The 19,817-nt window shown below is 38.7% G+C and overlaps 1 protein-coding gene across 4 annotated transcripts in view; it reads right to left on the reverse strand.

Annotated features, from left to right (window-relative positions):
* The window catches only part of SYNE1 (spectrin repeat containing nuclear envelope protein 1), a 451,782-nt gene that overhangs the window by 96,696 nt on the left and 335,269 nt on the right, over positions 1-19,817 (reverse strand). For all 4 annotated transcript variants that reach the window (XM_067011034.1, XM_067011031.1, XM_067011032.1 and 1 more), the window contains 7 exons: positions 19,499-19,695; positions 18,287-18,419; positions 17,726-17,908; positions 16,192-16,341; positions 15,156-15,332; positions 14,561-14,716; positions 2,575-2,730 (listed from right to left, as the gene is read on the reverse strand). In XM_067011034.1, the coding sequence (XP_066867135.1) occupies positions 2,575-2,730; positions 14,561-14,716; positions 15,156-15,332; positions 16,192-16,341; positions 17,726-17,908; positions 18,287-18,419; positions 19,499-19,695 (1,152 nt within the window). The remainder of the gene's footprint in view (positions 1-2,574; positions 2,731-14,560; positions 14,717-15,155; positions 15,333-16,191; positions 16,342-17,725; positions 17,909-18,286; positions 18,420-19,498; positions 19,696-19,817) is intronic.

The raw sequence follows: 19,817 nt of genomic DNA on the forward strand, positions 1-19,817 counted from the left end.
ATGGGAAAAATATTAACATTTAAGAACTTCATTGGGATTTCAGGCATTATAAATAAACTCAAATTTAAAAAAAGATTTGAAAAGTAAAATGTAGCAATGTTGAAATTTAAGCCTTTCATACTTTTGATCACTCAGTCTAAATTAAAATGCTTAAAAAGGTTATATATATATAACCTTTACCTATAGTATATATTATTTATATGTATTATAATATAAAAGTGATAAAAGGTCAGTATATTTAATACCACAGTTTAGGAAACATATTAAATGCGTGTTTTAAATGCATTAACCCACTTTATCCTCATAACAACCTTATGAGGTAGATGGAATCATTATGCTCATCTTATATTAAGGAAACTGAGGGACAAAGAGCTTATAAAAATCACCTGAGATCATACTGTTAAAGTGTGAAAGATCTAGATGTAAATCTAGGCAGACTGATCCCAAGGAATGAAACCTATCTATCATCTGTCCATCTACTTATCTACCTATCTATTTATCTATCTATTTACCGATTGATCCATCCCAGGTATGTGCAAGCTCTCTCTCTCTCTCTCTCTCTCTCTCTCTCTCTCTCTCTCTCACACACACACACACACACTCAAATGACTATTGTAAGATAAAACATCCAAGAACATTTTTTCCTGTACTTATCTGCAACAGAAAAGGTTTTAGTTTGATCTGTATCATTTAGAAAGATATCTGCTTTGGACTTCCTGGATTTCACTCCTAATCTTTTGAATATGGAGTAAGTATGGTCATGATTAAGAAAAGAGATCACAGAAATTAACTTGCACCTGAATTCTCTGCTCTTTTTCTTAGCATAACCAAAAATGTTGAAACCAATCGGGGTACTATCACATGGGCCAAAGGCCTAAGAAAATGCTGCCGCAGAAATGAGGCAACACTCCCACGTACAGGCAGGTGCCAGGGCCTGTCCTAGGAAAGTCAGGAACGAACATGAACATAAAGCCAAGAGATCAATGAGAACTTCTAAATCGTCCATTTCTGTCTACGGCCATACCACCCTGAACGCGCCCGATCTTGTCTAAATCGTCTATTTCTTCCTTGTATTATTTTTGTTTCTTTTTTATAAGAAGATGTTTCTGTGAAAGAACCACTCAATTGATTTAGATGGTAAACTGTTTCCAAAGAATTGTGATGATTTACACAAGTGCATACAATAAAATGAACTAGATGTAAAATCGGGTTAAAGATAAGGTCATTAGAAAGCTGCCCTCGGAGACCATCACGTGGGCTGTGGGAAGCGGTTTGCTGGACACCCTTGGTCCCTGTCACTTAACCTGCTGGTGCCCCAGCCCTCACCTCTGGAAAGTGCGGGCAGGAACCACTGGCACAGGTGTGTGCAGAGCAGGAGTTGTTGTTACATGTATTTTTCTTACTGGGGGATTCAACCCTCTACTCAGCACATAATGTCAAACGTCTTCACAGACCTTAACGTTTCAGTGAGAGAATTGAAATAAACGAGACAACCATATCGTATGTTAGAAGTAGATAAATAATACAGATAAAAGCAAAGCGGAGAAGAGAGTCAGGGAATGTAAGGGGAGGATGCGAAGGCTGTCGTTTAAAACAAGGTGGTCAGGAAAGCCCTCCCTGAGATGGCGAATTTAAACAAGGACTTAGAGGAGAGGGAGTGCCCATGCAGATGTTAGGGAGAGGGGGCTCTCGGCAGCGGGAGGAGCCAGGACAAAGTCCCCGAGGATGGAGCCCACCGGTGGGTTCCGGGCTAGGGGGACACCAGAAGCATGAGGAGCCCGCGGGCTGCCAGCGGGAGCCGCTTGGTTTTGGCGTCATTCTGAACGAGACAGGAAGATACTGCGGGGTTGTGAGCAGAGGACTGGTGCGGTCTGACTTCCATTTTAACAGGACTTCTCGGGCACGGAGACTATCTAGGAGGCCATTAAAATAATCAGAGCAAGCAGTGACGGTGACTTAGACCTAGGTGCTAGCTGCACAGACGGGGCCAGAGGCTGGACTCTAGATCGATCCTGAAAACAGGGCTGACAAGATCGTTGATGGACTCTATGTGGGTCCGAGGGGGAGACAGGAGTGAAGAATGACTCCATAGATTTCAGCCCACGCAGCTGGACAGATAGAGTTGCCGTGCACTGAGGTGGCAGAAAGTGTAGGTTTGTGGGGGAAGGATGGGAGTTGGTTTGGGCAGGAAGTTTGAGATGTCTAATGATCATGCAAGCGGAGATGTCTACAGAGGACTTCCCTCTGTGTCTGTCTCTGTCTATAGTTGAGGCGAGAAATCCAGTCTGAGGATACACATCTGAGAACCATCTGTGTCTAGATGATATCTATGGACATGGGAATGGATACGATTATTAAGAAAGTCACGTTCATAGTAATGTTAATTATAGGAAACATCCGCAGCTAGGCTTTTTAAAAGAAGGTTAATACAGTGGACTTAACACTACCAGCACATGCTGTGTAGATTCCGTTGATTATTTACTTATTTATTTTAGGAAAACCAAAACCCATGTCACATTTGGACATGAGATGGCAAGCACAGTCTTGGAGGCAGCTCTCCACGAGAAACGTTACCATGTGGTCTAAATTTGCCCAGGTGTGGCTGAGATCCTGAAGCGTACTCATGACAACGCCAGAGACTTCTTCTTTCTTGTTCTGAATCAAAGCAAGTCCATTTTGCTCAATTTTCTCTACCTCTTTTTCTTTTGCTTTAATCAAATCTTCCAGATCCTGAAAGATGAAGAAACAGTCATTTTAAATTATTCTATTATGGAACTCTGGGGTACACTGAAATTGAGCCATTATAGTCTCACAGCCGAAAAATCTTTTATTAGTCTGAAAAGCTTATCATTCTCAGGAGAGGGTCGCCAGAGTGATACTTCTTACATTTAAATTTTTAAAATTCTCTTTTCATTCCATGAGAAATTAGCATAACCAAAAAACCATGCAAAATTTAAATAGCACTAGATACTTTTTTTCAAGAAGCTACAAGGAAAGAAATATATGTTGAAAATGGTAACATGATTTATATTCTGACATTCTTTAATCTTGCTGTTGCAAAAGTTACACAGTCCTAGCTCATGGGATGAAATGCAATAGAATGGTATTCTGGACTCCAGTATCTGACATTTAGTTACATTTCTGTGGCTATCAAGCTGTACCATTTTGCACAAGTGAGAAACTTCCACAGGGTCTCAGTTTCTTCAGATGAAAAATCAGTCTCTATTAACCTGTCCTTCTCCCTCAAATACTCTGATTCTAAGTGAGTATGAAAAGGTGTACACATTTCTTTTCATGAATCGAATCCTCATTTTCTTTAGAATTTGCATTTATAACGGTCAGGATGAAATGTACAAAAAAGAAAATGAGGCAATGATCTGGAGATCATACTTAACCATAATCCTCACCTATATTTTAAAGCCATGTGAAGCTCTGGAGTGCTCAGTGAGCCAGGCTGAGACTGCTATCAACATTTCATGGATGAACAGTGAGAGATTATGTCACGCAACCTGTCTCCAGTCACAAAAGGGCCAGAAGTAGAATCAGAATCCAAGACTTCTGAGCCCACTGACTCCCAGACCAGTGCTGGATGCAGATGTGAATTGTGGAGAAGAGGTAAATCCATGTCGGGGTGATGTGAGAAGCTGTATATTGATCCTGGTTACATGCTCGTATTCAGAAGTACACCCCCAGAACTAGATATGCAGATTGTAGGCCTTGGAGGTTAGAGTGAAGAAAACTGCAAAATATTTTAAGTTTGGGTAATGTCTCAATTCTGTGAAAAAGATCTCCAGCTCCCTGTCATGATCCACATATGGGTAGCTCCCTTGGGCTTGGGTAGTGCTATGGACAGGACCCTAGTGAGAAGTCCTGGTCTCCGCTGTTTTAGTTACAAATGTACCTCTTCTAATATTTGCTTCGTGTGGTCCGATCTTTTTTTTTTTTTTTTTTTTGCAGTACATGGGCCTCACTGTAGTGGCCTCTCCCGTTGCAGAGCGCAGGCCCCGGACGCGCAGGCTCAGCGGCCATGGCTCACGGGCCCAGCCGCTCCGTGGCATGTGGGATCCTCCCGGATCGAGGCACGAACCCGTGTCCCCTGCATCGGCAGGCGGACTCTCAACCACTGCACCACCAGGGAAGCCCTGGTCCAATCTTTTAATCACTCCATACCTTATGTATAAAATAGGAATAATAATATATTTGCTTATCTCAAAGGGACAACATTAGATAAATATATCTATGAAACCCCTTTTAAGCTGTTAAAAACTAGGCAAATGTAAGAGTTTATTTTATTCAGCCATTTGGTAATCTTCACTGCAAATTTATTTATTTTTCTCTCCTTAACTATTATGAAGCTATTTTTGTCTTGATTATTAATTAGAAGTTCATGTAATTAGTAGCCTAAAGAGATCATTTTTGTTTTAAATAATTGTTCTTTCATTTTCACTTTATAATTTTGTCAGTATTTTGACAGCTCTGATAATTAACCTGAGAATAAATAAATTACCAATGTTACAGGTCCTTTATACAGTAAAGAAAACATAATGAACTTTACTATTTAAGGATTTTTCTCTCTGCTTCTCTAAAAGATTACATAACCATAAATAATCCTTCCAACATTGTCTTTAATATGATCCTAAAATTCAACCACTGGAATTGAATTTATTTTCACTTATCCATAAATGTTAACTTTTTAAGTGAGCAATATTACATGAATGACCCATTGCTTAGAAACACATCTCAAAAGTGTCCTGCGTGGGTTTCCCTGGTGGCGCACTGGTTGAGAGTCCGCCTGCCGATGCAGGGGACGTGGGTTCGTGCCCCAGTCGGGGAAGATCCCACATGTGCCCGTGAGCCATGGCCGCTGAGCCTGCGCGTCCGGAGCCTGTGCCCCGCAACGGGAGAGGCCACAGCAGTGAGAGGCCCGCATATCGTGCAAAAAAAAAAAAAAAGTGTCCTGCACATTTATGTTGGCAAAAAAGCAAAAGCCAGGAGGGAAATAGGAATGAAATATATATTTTGTGCAAAACAAAGGTGTTTTCCTTTCCCTCCAATAATAATTAAAATATGATTCTGTTTCTGATCAATGAAGGGAAAAGCCAAACCTAACATTTTTTTGCTATAATAAATCATTCTTAACTTGGGTTAATTCATAAACATCAGTTTTTATGTTGGTTCAAATTTATAAATCACTTCTGAAAGAGTGGAAAAATATCCAAGATTTTTTAAACAAAATAAAGCTTGAATCCAGTCACCAATGTAAGTATGCTGGCTTGAATTCTACACTCTGGTCCAGAAGAACTATTTCTCAAAAATGACAAATTTTTATCAAGATTTGTGGTACTGCCAAATGGAACCTGCCAGTTGGGCTACTGTGATTTATATGTGATGCCCCCAAATAACTATGTGGTCTACTTTCATTCTGTTCTTTGTTTTAAAAAAAATGACTTTTCATTTGAAATCACAAATCTGCATTGGAGTTAAGTTCTTTCAACCATACTTGAAGCTTTTCCTCCTGACACTGCCTGGTGTGACCCTCTGGGAGGTTAAAAATTTGGGTCTGAAAAGGAGTGAAACTTGGTCAAGTTTCTGCTACATTTTCCAGCTAGCAATCTCTCTGTGTTAAATAGAAGACATGTACATAAAAAGAAAATGGAAAATGGCAGAAAAAAAGTATACATTAAAGAGAAGAAAAAATAGTAAGAAAGGGAAAACTAAAAGGAAAGAAGGCAGAAGAAAAATAAAGGAAAAGAAAAGTTAAATTAACCTATATTTCAGTCTTTTAATAGTCAAGTTTATTATTATAACAGTGTAACAAGGAAGCACTAATCTTGCTAATGTTAATGCTGAAATTATGTTTTAATTTGAATGAAAACATTTTAACTTAGAAAGTCATCCTTTGAAGTAAAATTTTGAAATTCTGCCTTACTTGTACATTTTAGAATTGATAGCCTACTACTTGAAACCCTACTGGCTCCTGGAAAATTGGAAAGGCAGTAAGACTAGCTGATGCATGTTTTTGGTCTCCTATCTTTTACACACCAGTCTTCTGATGTGAAGTTTTTTCTTTTTTGTTTTTAATTTCAAGGTAGTTCCCTGTATGATAGCTTTCTTTACCATTTTCATGCACCCTCGAAATTGCAGTCCATGAGCTTGTCAGCCCAGCACAAGAGCATGTGCTCTTCCTTTTTGAACCAAAAAGCTTTGACTGAGAGCTTAAATATACATCTCTTTACATGTGCCCCCAAAGAAAAACTGCTGGTTGGAAGGAAGATCATTACCAAAGGCCTTTCTTTTTGAAAGCTGAAATATAAAAACAAAATTTGGGGAAATAAGCGTTTCTGTAGAATTGCCTCACAGTTTAACCTTCAACTGTCCTTAGGAAATACTACAGAGAACTATCACAGCTGATCTGTAACACACTACAAATTATTGAATTAAAAAAAAAAAATTACAGCATTCGCTGTAATAGCTTACATTTCTTTTGTATAAACAAGAATCCCTGAGGAAATATTAAGTGGTCCTAAGTCACTGGAAAACATTTAGAGTCTGCCCACTCCACATGCACCAAGATCCTTATCACCAACAGGAGAACAAGCTGGCAGGAGGTAATACTGTCCCCTGGGAAGCACTGGCTCATTGGAGTTGAACCAGAATCCAATCAAGCCTCTAGTGCTGACTTCCATTTATAGGAAATACAAGGGAGAGGAGAGCATTTCAGGGAACTACACAGGCTAATCCTGAACCTGAGTCCACTCTACGGTTTTTGCAACAAGTTAATAGTGTCAAAAAAAAAAAAACTTGGGCTTCCCTGGTGGCGCAGTGGTTGAGAGTCCGCCTGCCGATGCAGGGGATATGGGTTCGTGCCCGGGTCCTGGAAGATCCCACATGCCGCGGAGCGGCTGGGCCCGTGAGCCATGGCCGCTGAGCCTGCGCGTCCGGAGCCTGTGCTCCGCAACGGGAGAGGCCACAACAGTGAGAGGCCCGTGTACCACAAAAAAAAAAAAAAAACTTAAAGAGACTTAAAAGATCTAAGAAGAAATGGAGGATGTGGACACTGTGACATCTTTGTTTAAATAAATTAACTTTAAAAAAAGATATTTTAAAGACAATTGAGGAAATAGTGTTATGAGTTGGGCATTAAATAGTATTCAGGGGTTACTGTGAATTTTTTTGTGGTGATAGTGATATGGTTATATAAGAAAAAGGTCCATTTCTTTTAGAGAGGCATACTGTAGCATGCAGGAATAAAATGACACGATGTCTGGGGAGGCGGAGTCAAGATGGCAGTGTGGGAAGATGCCGAGTTAGCATCTCCCCATAATTAGGATGCCTGCTGGCCGCTGGTGGGAAACCCTGACGCCCAAGGAGACAGGAGGAACCCCCAAGTGAACTGGTAGGACATGGGGGACTGAGGGGGGAGGAGAAGTGGAGGCCAGACAGGATCAGCACCCCTGAGGCCAGGGAGATAAGGAGAGGCAGGTGGAAGGAGCCATCCAGGAGGAGCGGGAGAGGAGCACAGGGCGTTTGCCCTGCCCACTCAGGCCTGGGGAGACTGCTGAGCTCCCAGGCTGGTCCCCTGCCCTACAGGGCCCCCTCCTTCCCCCAGCCACATTGGTCCTGGGGGCATAGGAAGAAGGCTGAGGGGAGAACAGGAGAGTCAGGTGGGAGGGGCCCTCCAGGAGGAGGAGAGGAGTGGAGGGCATTTGCCCTGCCCACTTGGGCCTGGGAGCCCCACTGAGCTCCCAGGTGAGGTCCCCCCACCCTCTGAGACCAGGTGTGGGGGGCACACCTGGGCCCCTTCTGTTCTTTGAACCTAAGCCCCACCCCCTACAGCACCCAGGGCCTTTTCCAGCCCTGTGGGTCCTGAGCATTGGCCTCACCCACCACCCAAACCTCGCCCTTGTTTAGGCCCCGTGCTCTACAGCCAAGGTCTCCCCCCGCTTTTTTTTACTTTCTTTTCTTTTCTTTTTTCTTTCTTTTTTTTTTTTTCTGCGACGCCATGCAGATTGGGGGATCTTGGTTCATGAGCCAGCAGTTGGGCAAAACTCCTGTGGTGGGAGCTCTGAGACTGAAGCAATGGACTAACAGAGAACCTCAGACCCCAGGGAATATTCATTGGAGTGAGGTCTCATGGAGGTCCTCATCTCAGCACCAAAACTCTGCTCTACCCAACAGCCTACAAACTCCAGTGTTGGAAGCCTCAGGGCAAACAACCACTAAGACAGGAACACAATCCCACTCATAAAAAAAATTTAAAAATGAGACAGCAAAAAAGTATGTCACAGATGAAAGAGCAAGGTAAAAACCTATAAATAAATGAAGACCAAATAAATGAAGAGGAAATAGGCAATCTACCTGAAAAAGAATTCAGAGTAATGATAGTAAAGATGACCCAGAATCTCAGAAATAGAATGGAGGTGCACAATTGAGAAAATAAATGTTTAACAAATATCTAGAAGAACTAATGAACAAACAAACAAACAGAGATGAACAACCCAATAACTGAAATGAAAAATACACTAGAAGGTTATCAATAACAGAGTAACTGAGGCAGAAGAACAAATAAGTGAGCTGGAAGACAAAATGGTGGAAATAACTGCAGAGGAGCAGAATAGAGAAAAAAGAATGACAAGAATTGAAGACACTCTCAGAGACCTCTGGGACTACACTAAACACACCAACATTTGAATTATAGGGGTCCCAGAAGAAGAAGAGAAAAAGAAAGAAAAAGAGAAAAAGAAAGTCTGAGAAAATATCTGAAGAGATTATAGTCGAAAACTTCCATAACATGGGAAAGGAAATAGTCACCCAAGTCCAGGAAGCACAGAGAGTCCCATACAGGATAAACTCTAGGAAAAACACACCAAGACACATATTAATCAAACTAACAAAAATTAAATGCAAAGAAAAAATATTAAAAGCAGCAAGGGAAAAAACAAAAAATAACATGCAAAGAAATCCTCATAAGGTTATCAGCTGATTTTTCAGCAAAAACTCTGCAGGACAGAAGGGAGTGGCAGAATACATAAAGTGATGAAAGAGAAAAATCTACAACCAAGATTACTCTACCCAGAAACGATTTCATTCAGACTTGATGGAGAAAACAAAAGCATTTCAGACAAGCAAAAGCTAAGAGAATTCAGCACCACCAAACCAGCTTTACAACAAATGCTAAAGAAACTTCCCTAGATGGGAAACACAAGAGGAGAAAAAGACTCACAAAAACAAACCCAAAACAATTAAGAAAATGGTAATAGGAACATACATATCAATAATAACCTTGAATGTAAATGGATTAAATGCCCCAACCAAAAGACATAAAAACAAGACCTGAAAGGATACAAAAACAAGACCCATATATATGCTGTCTACAAGATACCCACGTCAGACCTAGGGACACATACAGACTGAAAGTGAAAGGATGGAAAAAAGATATATTCCATGCAAATGGAAATCAAAAGCAAGCTGGAGTAGCAATACTCATATCAGATAAACTAGACTTTAAAATAAAGACTGTTACAAGAGATAAGGAGAGACACTACATAATGATCAAAGGGTCAGTCCAAGAAGATATAACAATTATAAATGTTTATGTACCCAACACAGGAGCACCTCAATACATAAGGCAAATGCTAACAACCATGAAAGGAGAAATTGACAGTAACACAATAAGAGTAGGCGACTTTAACACCCCACTTACACCAATGGACAGATCATCCAAACAGAAAATAAATAAGGAAACACAAGGTTTAAATGACACAATAGACCAGATCGATTTAATTGATATTTATAGAACAATCCACCCAAAAGTGGCAGAATACACTTTCTTCTCAAGTGCACACAGAACGTTCTCCAGGACAGATCACATCTTGGGTCACAAATCAAGCCTCGGAAAATTTAAGAAAATTGAAATTGTATCAAGCATCTTTTCTGACCACAATGCTATGAAATTGGAAATCAATTACAGGAAAAAACTGTAAAAAACACAAATACATGGAGGCTAAACAGTGTGCTATTAAATAACCAAGAGATCACTGAAGAAATCAAAGATGAAATTAAAAAATACCTAGAGACAAATAACAATGAAAACATTATGACCCAAAACCTATAGGATGCAGAAAAGCAGTTCTAAGAGGGAAGTTTATAGCAATACAATCTCACCTCAAGAAACAAGAAAAATCTCAAATAAACAATCTAACCCTACATTTAAAACAACTAGAGAAAGAAGAACAAAGAAAACCCAAAGTCAAGAGAAGAAAATAAATCATAAAGATCAGAGCAGAAATAAATGAAATTGAAATGAGGAAAACAGTAGCAAATATCCACAAAACTAAAAGCTGGTTCTTTGAGAAGATAAACAAAATTGATAAACCCTTAGCCAGACTCATCAAGAAAAAAAGGGAGAGGATGAAAATCAATAAAATTATAAATGAAAAAGGAGAAATCACAACCAACACTGCAGAAATACAAAGGATTATAAGAGACTACTACAAACAACTCTATGCCAATAAAATGCACAACCATGAAGAAATGGACAAATTTTTGGAAAGGTACAATTTTCCAAGACTGAACAAGGAAGAATGAGAAAATATAAACAGACCTATCACAAGCAATGAAACTGAAAGCACAATTAAAAATCTTCCAACAAACAAAAGTCCAGGACCAGATGGCTTCACAGGCAAATTCTATCAAACATTCAGAGAAGAGCTAACACTGATCCTTTTCAAACTTTTCCAAAAAATTGCAGAGAGAGAAGCACTCCCAAATTCATTCTACGAGGCCACCATCACCCTGATACCAAAACCAGAAAAATATATCACACAAAAAAGAAAATTATAGACCAATATCACTGATGAACATAGATCAAAAATCCTGAACAAAATACTAGCAAACAGAATCCAACAGCACATTAAAAGGATCATATACCATGAACAAGTGGGATTTATCCCAGGGATTCAAGTATTCTTCAATATATGCAAATCAGCAATGTGATACACCACATTAACAAATTAAGGAATAAAAACCATATGATCATCTCAATAGATGCAGAAAAAGCATTTGACAAAATTCAATACCCATTTATGATAAACACTCTCCAGAAAATGGGCATAGAGGGAACCTACCTCAACATAATAAAGGTCATATATAACAAACCCACAGCAAGCATCATTCTCAATGGTGAAAAACTGAAGGCATTTCCACTAAGATCAGAAACAAGACAAGGGTGTCCACTCTCGCCACTTCTATTCAGCATAGTTTTGGAAGTCCTAGCCATGGAAATCAGAGAAGAAAAAGAAATAAATGGAATACAAATTGGAAAAAAAGAAGTAAAACTGTCACTCTTTGTAGATGACATGATACTATACGTAGAAAATCCTAAAGATGACACCAGAACTCTACTAGAACTAATCAATGAATGTGGTAAGGTTGCAGGATACAAAATTAATGCACAGAAATCTCTGGCATTCATATACACCAACAACGAAAAATCAGAAAGAGAAATTAAGGAAACACTCTCATTAACTATTGCAACAAAAAGAACACAACACCTAGGAATAAACCTGCCTAAGGAGGCAAAAGACTTGTACTCAGAAAACTATAAAACACTAATGAAAGAAATCAGAGATGACATAAACAGATGGAGAAATATACCATGTTCTTCAATTGGAAGAATCAATATTGTGGAAATGACTATACTACCCAAAGCAATCTACAGATTCAGTGCAATCCCTATCAAACCACATTTGGCATTCTTCACAGAATTAGAACAAAAAATTTTACAACTCGTATGGAAACACAAAAGACCCCCAAGTAGCCAAAGCAGTTTTGAGAAAGAAAAACGGAGTTGGAGGAATCAGGCTCCCTGACTTCAAACTATACCACAAAGCTACAGTAATCAAGACCATATGGTACTGGCACAAAAACAGAAATATAGATCAATGGTACTGGATAGAATGCCCAGAGATAAACCCACGCATATATGGGCACCTAATTTATGACAAAGGAAGCAAGAACATACAATGGAGAAAAGACAGCCTCTTCAATAAGTGGTTCTGGGACAACTGGACAGCTACATGTAAAAGAATGAAAATAGGACACTACGTAACACCACACACAAAAATAAACTCCAAATGGATTAAAGTCTTAAACGTAAGGCCAGACACTATAAAACTCTTAGAGGAAAACATAGGAAAAACATTCTTTGACATAAACCACAGCAAGATCTCTTTTGACCCACCTCCTAGAGAAATGGAAATAAAAACAAAAATAAACAAATGGGATCTAATGAAACTTAAAAGCTTTTGCACAGCAAAGGATACCATAAACAAGACCAGAAGACAACCCTCAGAATGGGAGAAAATATTTGCAAATGAAGCAACTGACAAAGGATTAATATCCAAAATTTTAAGCAACTCAGGCAGCTCAATAACAAAAAAAACAAACAACCCAATCCAAAAATGGGCAAAAGAACTAAATAGACATTTCTCCAAAGAAGATATACAGATTGCCAACAAACACATGAAAGAATGCTCAACATCATTAATCATTAGAGAAATGCAAATCAAAACTACAATGAGATATCATCTCACACCAGTCAGATTGGCCATCATCAAAAACTCTAGAAAAAATAAATGCTGGAGAGGGTGTGGAGAAAAGGGAACACTCTTGCACAGCTGGTGGGAATGTAAATTGATATAGCCACTTGGAGAACAGTATGGAGGTTCCTTAAAAAACTACAAATAGAACTATCATAGGACCCCGCAATCCCACTACTAGGCATATACCCTGAGAAAACCACAATTCAAAAAGAGTCATGTACCAAAATGTTTATTGCAGCTCTATTTACGATAGCCAGGACATGGAAGCAACCTAAATGTCCATCAACAGATGAATGGATAAAGAAGATGTGGCACATATATACAATGGAATATTACTCAGCCATAAAAAGAAATGAAACTGAGTTATTTGTAATGAGGTGGATAGACCTGGAGTCTGTCATACAGAGTGAAGTAAGTCAGAAGGAGAAAAACAAATACTGTATGCTAACACATATATATGGAATCTAAGAAAAAAAATGTCATGAAGAGATTAGTGGTAGGACGGGAATAAAACACAGACCTACTAGAGCATGGACTTGAGGATATGGGGAGTGGGAAGTGTAAGTGGTGATGATGTGAGAGAGTGGCAGGGACATATACACACTACCAAATGTAAATTAGATAGCTAGTGGGAAGCAGCCGCATAGCACAGGGAGTTCACCTCTGTGCTTTGTGACCACATAGAGGGGTGGGATAGGGAGGGTGGGAGGGAGGGTGATGCAAGAGGGAAGAGATATGGGAACATATGTATATGTATAACTGATTAACTTTTTTGTAAAGGAGAAACTAACACACTATTGTAAAACAGTTATACTCAAATAAAGATGTTAAAAAAAAAAAAACTAAAAATAGAACTACCATATGACGCAGCAATCCCACTACTGGGCATATACCCTGAGAAAACCATAATTCAAAAAGAGTCATGTACTGCAATGTTCATTGCAGCACTATTGACAATAGCCAAGACATGGAACCAACCTAAATGTCCATCAACAGATGAATGGATAAAGAAGATGTGGCACATATATACAATGGAATATTACTCAGCCATAAATTGAGTTATTTGTAGTGAGGTGGATGGACCTAGAAGTAAGTCAGAATGAGAAAAACAAATACCATATGCTAATGCATATATGTGGAATCTAAAAAAAAAAAAATGGTAGTGATGAACCTACTTGCACGGCAGGAATAAAGAGGGAGACATAGAGAATGGACTTGAGGACACGGGGTGGGAGAGGGAAGCTGCGGCAAAGTGAGAGCAGCATCGACATATATACACTACCGAATGTAAAATAGATAGCTAGTGGAAAGCAGCCGCATAGCACAGGGAGATCAGCTCTGTGCTTTGTGTCCACCTAGGGGGGTGGGATAGGGAGGGTGGGAGGGAGGCTGAAGAGGGAGGGGATTGGGGGACATATATATGCATATGGCTGATTCACTTTGTTGTACAACAGACACTAACACAGTATCGTGAAGCAATTATACTCCAGTAAAGATCTATTTAAAAACAACAACAACAACAAACACAGTATGGTACTGGCATAATGATAGACATATAGATCAATGGAATGGAACTGAGCTTCCAGAAATAAACTCATGCATTTACAGCCAATTTTTAAAAAATGACATGATGTCTGGGATTCACTGTAAAATCTTTACAAAGAAAAGAAATAATGCAGGCAAGTATGTCAAAATCTTGGTAATTATTAAATCTGATGATCAGTATAGAAGGATTCTCTACTTATAAGTGTATCTGAAAACTCATAAATTCAAATTTATAAAAACAGGTGAAAAAACCTAATAGTTAGAAAAACTTTATAAATCACATAATCAGAGAAATTTGTTACCAAATGCAGCATTTTTCCATACTGAATCCTCAATTCTCAGGACCAACAAATTTCTTCGGTGTACACCATGAAATTGTGTAGCTGCGCCTGTCAGCCACCTGGACAAGTTACCTGACAGTCTTTCAGCGTGTTCTGAACTGAAGCCTGATCTCCAATTCGCTGTTGTTGCTTTAGTCTCTTTTCCTGGGTTTCAAACCAAGTTTTCAGACATTGTACGTTGTTTTCATATTCTGACCAAGATTCCAATAAACCTTCCAACAGCTGAATCTGAACAAACATAATGAAATGAAATTTGCAATTTTGTTTTAGAATCAAATTAGTGGCAAGTCACTATTTCCTCCAGATTAAGAATTCTTAAAAGACAGTCCATTATATATATGATTAAAAATGAATGCTAAAAAGTATAAATCAATGACCATTATTGGTAAACAAGTAAAGAACTTAAGTCAACTTGAGGCAAAGGAAAAAGACATTAAGAGGCATCTTTAATAAACTAAAACAATATGAAATATTCAAAGAGCAGTGGGTACATAGACAAAATAATGAACAGGGCTGAAGAACTCTTACAACCTTCAGGGGCCAGTCTCTTCAGAAGCAGGTGTGTGCCCCGTGTAGCCATACTATTTGTGGAATGAGTTTTCTTTACAGAGTGTACCCGTTCTTGGCGTTTTCATGAAACACGGACAGCAGAGAGCACTTGACCCACCTTCTCAGTGACGAGACCCTGCAGGATTTGCCAGCTTTTATTCATTGCTCCAAGTTGCTCAGCAAAATCAGTCTTATCGCTGCGTTTACTTTCCACGTCCTGACTGCTGATCTGTAGCACAGACTGGTTCACAAAATCGACAGTCAGCTGTTTACAGTTAATGTCGATCTTAAAACCCTAAAAAGGGAAAGGCGAAAATAAGAAAACAAGCTTATATGTATAAATGTCTTATATTTTACCAGGAGTTGGAAAGCCTTAAGTAAGCTTAAGATTAAAATTATCACTTGTGTGATTTAGTCCAAATGGTACAATCGGTATGTATTAATATAACCCATTATCTTCAAAGTTGAATATATATAATATATGAATATACTGAATATAAATTGAATTTTTACAATTTGGTTTTTTTGTTTATTTGTTTTTGTTTTGGGTTTTTTTTTTTTTTTTTTTTTGCGGTACGCGGGCCTCTCACTGTAGTGGCCTCTCCCGTTGCGGAGCACAGGCTCCGGACGCGCAGGCTCAGCGGCCACGGCTCACGGGCCCAGCCGCTCCGCGGCACGTGGGATCTTCCCGGACCGGGGCACGAACCCGCGTCCCCTGCATCGGCAGGCGGACTCTCAACCACTGCGCCACCTGGGAAGCCCAATTTTTACATTTTGAATGTATAAATATATTGAATTTGAGTTTGTAAATGTTTGAATTTGTAGATATAGTGAATATAAATTTTTTTTAGGTAGGAAAGTAGAATTGGACACATTGTATAATCTCACTATAAAATATTTACAAATTGTAGTATTTATTTTTATGATTTCTTAAAATGACACAAAATCTTATTCAAAATTATTCCTAATACTGGACAACTTTCCTATGCCTATAAGTAGGGAAGCAGTTTTCTTCCTACAGTAGACCTACCTGGTCACTATATATGAAACATATACTTTCAGACTCGATTTCCATAACTGAAGTTTTTGAGTTTCTTCAAATAAAACAGTCCTAAAATATGCAAAGCTAAAAACAAACAAAAATGTTTAATTACCTTATATTTCTGAAGGTATTCATGAATTGCCTTGTAACCGATGGAGTTTTTAATACTCTCTTCATCCATTTGAATAACATTTTCCATGAGAGAAATCCAAGCCATGACTTCAGAAATGGCATGGCGAGAAGGCAGCTTATCCATTTGGAGCTGCCCACGTCAGAGATAGAAGTCACAAGTGTTAAAATTCAAACTCGATTTCTGTTAACCTAAAACTCTATTAATTCCTACTAAAGTACCAACAGAGATAACACTTCTTAATGACATTTTTGGATATTAACCTTGTTAGAAGCTTGAAATTAAACATCAGGCAAACATTGAACAATAATAGTCCTCTTATGTTCACTTGACATCGAATACTATAAACATTGCATAAACACTACCTAATTAATCAAAACACCAGCAGGAAGAAAATATTATTCTTATTTTATAGCTAGTTTTATGGGTATAAAAAAACGTAACTACAAAACATTCAACAGATGTATTTTATTAATTATCTTGTAAAATCTCTGTGTATTATGACTCAGGAATGTTACCAGCACACTACAAACTATCATTTTCTAGATTTTTGGCGCTCTCATATTAATTCCAAAGAGCATAGCCAATTTCCTCAGTCTTTCACTAAAACATACTTAGAATCCTGAATCTTCCTGAACATATCATACATTTATGCAAATGCTTGTAATGACCGAGAGGAACAAAAGCAATCATTTAAAATATTTATGGACTTGTATGTGGGCAGAGAGATATACAAGTTAATGTGAGATGTTTCCTGCCCTCTAGATATGTACAGCTGCTGATTAGAAGGGATAAGACATTTATATGAAACACATCTTTATACCTTGTACACAGTGATGAATGCCAAAGAGAGATAAAGATAAAATATCTGGGAGTTCAGTGGAGAGAAGCGTAATTTCCAGATAAGAGAGCTAGTTACTTCTCTTCCCCTAGTTCTCTTCACTTGTTGAATGTCAGCTCTATTGTAGGTAAGGTTATAGGTCTTTTACATATATTATTATTATTAAATCTTCAAAACTACTCACTTTATGAGACAGGTATAGTTACCCATATTTTATTTATGAGAAAACAAAGAATTTAAACATGGACAGACAAGGATTCTAAAACACACACACACACACACACACACGATAAAGAAGCCCTTGGAAGACAGGGAATTTATAGATAGGGCATTTCTAGAACCGTTCACTTTTTTTTTCAATTGGTTGTGTTACTTTCTGTTGAACAGCAAAGTGACTCAGTTATACATATTCATATATCCACTCTTTTTTAGATTCTTTTCCCATATAGGTCATTACAGAGTACTGAGTAGAGTTTCCTGTGCTATACAGGAGGTCCTTATTAGTAATCTATTTTATATATAATAGTGTTAATATGCAATACAATGGAGGACATAAAAGATGAGATGTCCAAGACAAAGCTGATTTAAATTTGTGAGCAAAAGCAGATCAATGTACTTTTCCATCTAACTGCTTACATCAATTATGACCAATTAAACCGATGATTATTTCTGTACCTGGTGGAGCTTTTCCTGTACAGTTGGAATATTTGTCAGCAGGTCAGTCCACTGGCCATCAATGTGTGACAGCTCAGAACGCAGGGCAGCTGTGTCCACTTTCTTTAGTCTAAGAAGTTGATTTCCAGTGCTCAGAACAGACGATTTCAAGATAGATTTGGCATCCACCTCTTTGGAAAACTCCTAAAAGAAGCAGCAATGTTCAAATCAGGACTGAGTAGCCAGACCCTTCATTTAAGAAAAGAGACTAATTTATGACATAAACAAAGATGTTTTCTTTACATCTTGAAGGGGAGTGGTGATATTAAACACTCTGGAGGAAAACAAAAGCAATGCATCCTTGCCCCAAATGAAAGCCAACATTACTTAAACACTACTTTAAAGAGGCAATGTTGAACCCTACTATTTTGCGTAATTATTCAACACACAGAGTGAACATTGACAAATTCTCTATAGCTTGATTTACTAAGTACAGCCATTGACAACTGATGTCCTTTTCACCTGTAAGTCAGGCCTGAAAACAATAAAACGGAATCAAATGCTTTAGATTCCTGAGCTTACCAGAAAAGCGTTCAGATGATCACGGACCATTTCCAGTTCTTGAGGAACTGTCACAGATTGTTGAGTCCAAAATTCTAGCCTGTCTTTTGCAGACTGTAACCAGTGGATGAGATCTGCAGATTCACTTTGATATCTGTAAGGACAGTAATAAGCCTATTAAGTAAACATCCAGTTCTGACTTTGTGCTAACCCGTGTCAGTCACCAATGCTAATTTTAAAAGGAGACACAACAGATTGGGGAGAATAATGCCCTGGGTCGACACTCTCAAATTCCCTTCTTTTAATATTCATACCTTAAGCAAGTCAGTCTCTCTGAGTTTCAGCTTTCCCATCTCTAAGTTGCAAATAAAAATATCTTTCTCCTACTCCTTCACATTGAGGCTATTTAGAAAACATTTCATGATTGGGCTTCCCAGGTGGCACAGTGGTTAAGAATCTGCTTGTCAATGCAGGGGACACGGGTTCGAGCCCTAGTCCGGGAAGATCCCACGTGCTGCGGAGCAACTAAACCTGTGTGCCACAACTACTGAGCCTGCTCTCTACAGCCCGCGAGCCACAACTACTGAGCCCACACGCCACAACTACTGAAGCCCGTGTGCTTAGAGCCCATGCTCTGCAACAAGAGAAGACACCGCAATGAGAAGCCCACACACAGCAACGAAGAGTAGCCACTGCTCTCCGCCACTAGAGAAAGCCCGTGCACAGCAACGAAGACCCAACGCAGCCAAAAATAAATAAATAAAATAAATAAATAAATATTTTTTAAAAGAAAATATTACATGATTGTTATTCAAAGTTCTTAGAAATAAAGGTGGAATAAAAATAAGGATTTCACTATGGAGAATCAACCCCCCACCTCTCTTGAATACCTCCCATTGCCTTCAAGGAAACCTTTACCTTCTCAAAACAAACTTTCTCTTCTTTCTCTCCTTCTAAGATTTACTTGACCACCCATGTACAGTCAGTAGGCAGGGGAGACAACAGCTCAAAGGTAAGAGGTACTGCATAATGCCTGCCTCCCCGCCACATTTTTAAGTACATGTTTATACAGTTATACAAGAATCCAACTGGATGCTTTGTGCTTGCCTTTATTTTCCAAACTCTGTGATAAGTTCCTAGAGGGACCACATCTTCATCAACTCAGGTACCCAACGGCCTTATAAATACCCTGCAGCACTAATTTAAAAATTTGCAAAAGAGTCACTGTATTACCTGGTCCAGTGTTTCAATATTGTTTCCAATCTGTGAAGTTCCTTAGACACTTTATTGGTATCATTTAACCAGTGTTCTCCAAGTTGATTTAGCTGGCTCTCTAGATCTGAGCAGCTAACAGATATCAGAAGTCGTTTCCCATCATCTAGTACCTGATATAACTTGGGCTGGTATTCATTAAGGCTGGATTTCAAATGCTAAAATGATTGAAAATACTGGGTCAAAAGTTGAGATAATGCAATTTTTCTACCCTAAAGATGATAAATTCTCCATAATGTTCCCATTATCTTTTAGTCAAATTTCAACTATTTGCACCCAA

The sequence above is a fragment of the Kogia breviceps genome, chromosome 13 (assembly GCF_026419965.1).
Source record: "Kogia breviceps isolate mKogBre1 chromosome 13, mKogBre1 haplotype 1, whole genome shotgun sequence".
In the NCBI taxonomy this organism is placed as follows: domain Eukaryota; kingdom Metazoa; phylum Chordata; class Mammalia; order Artiodactyla; family Physeteridae; genus Kogia; species Kogia breviceps.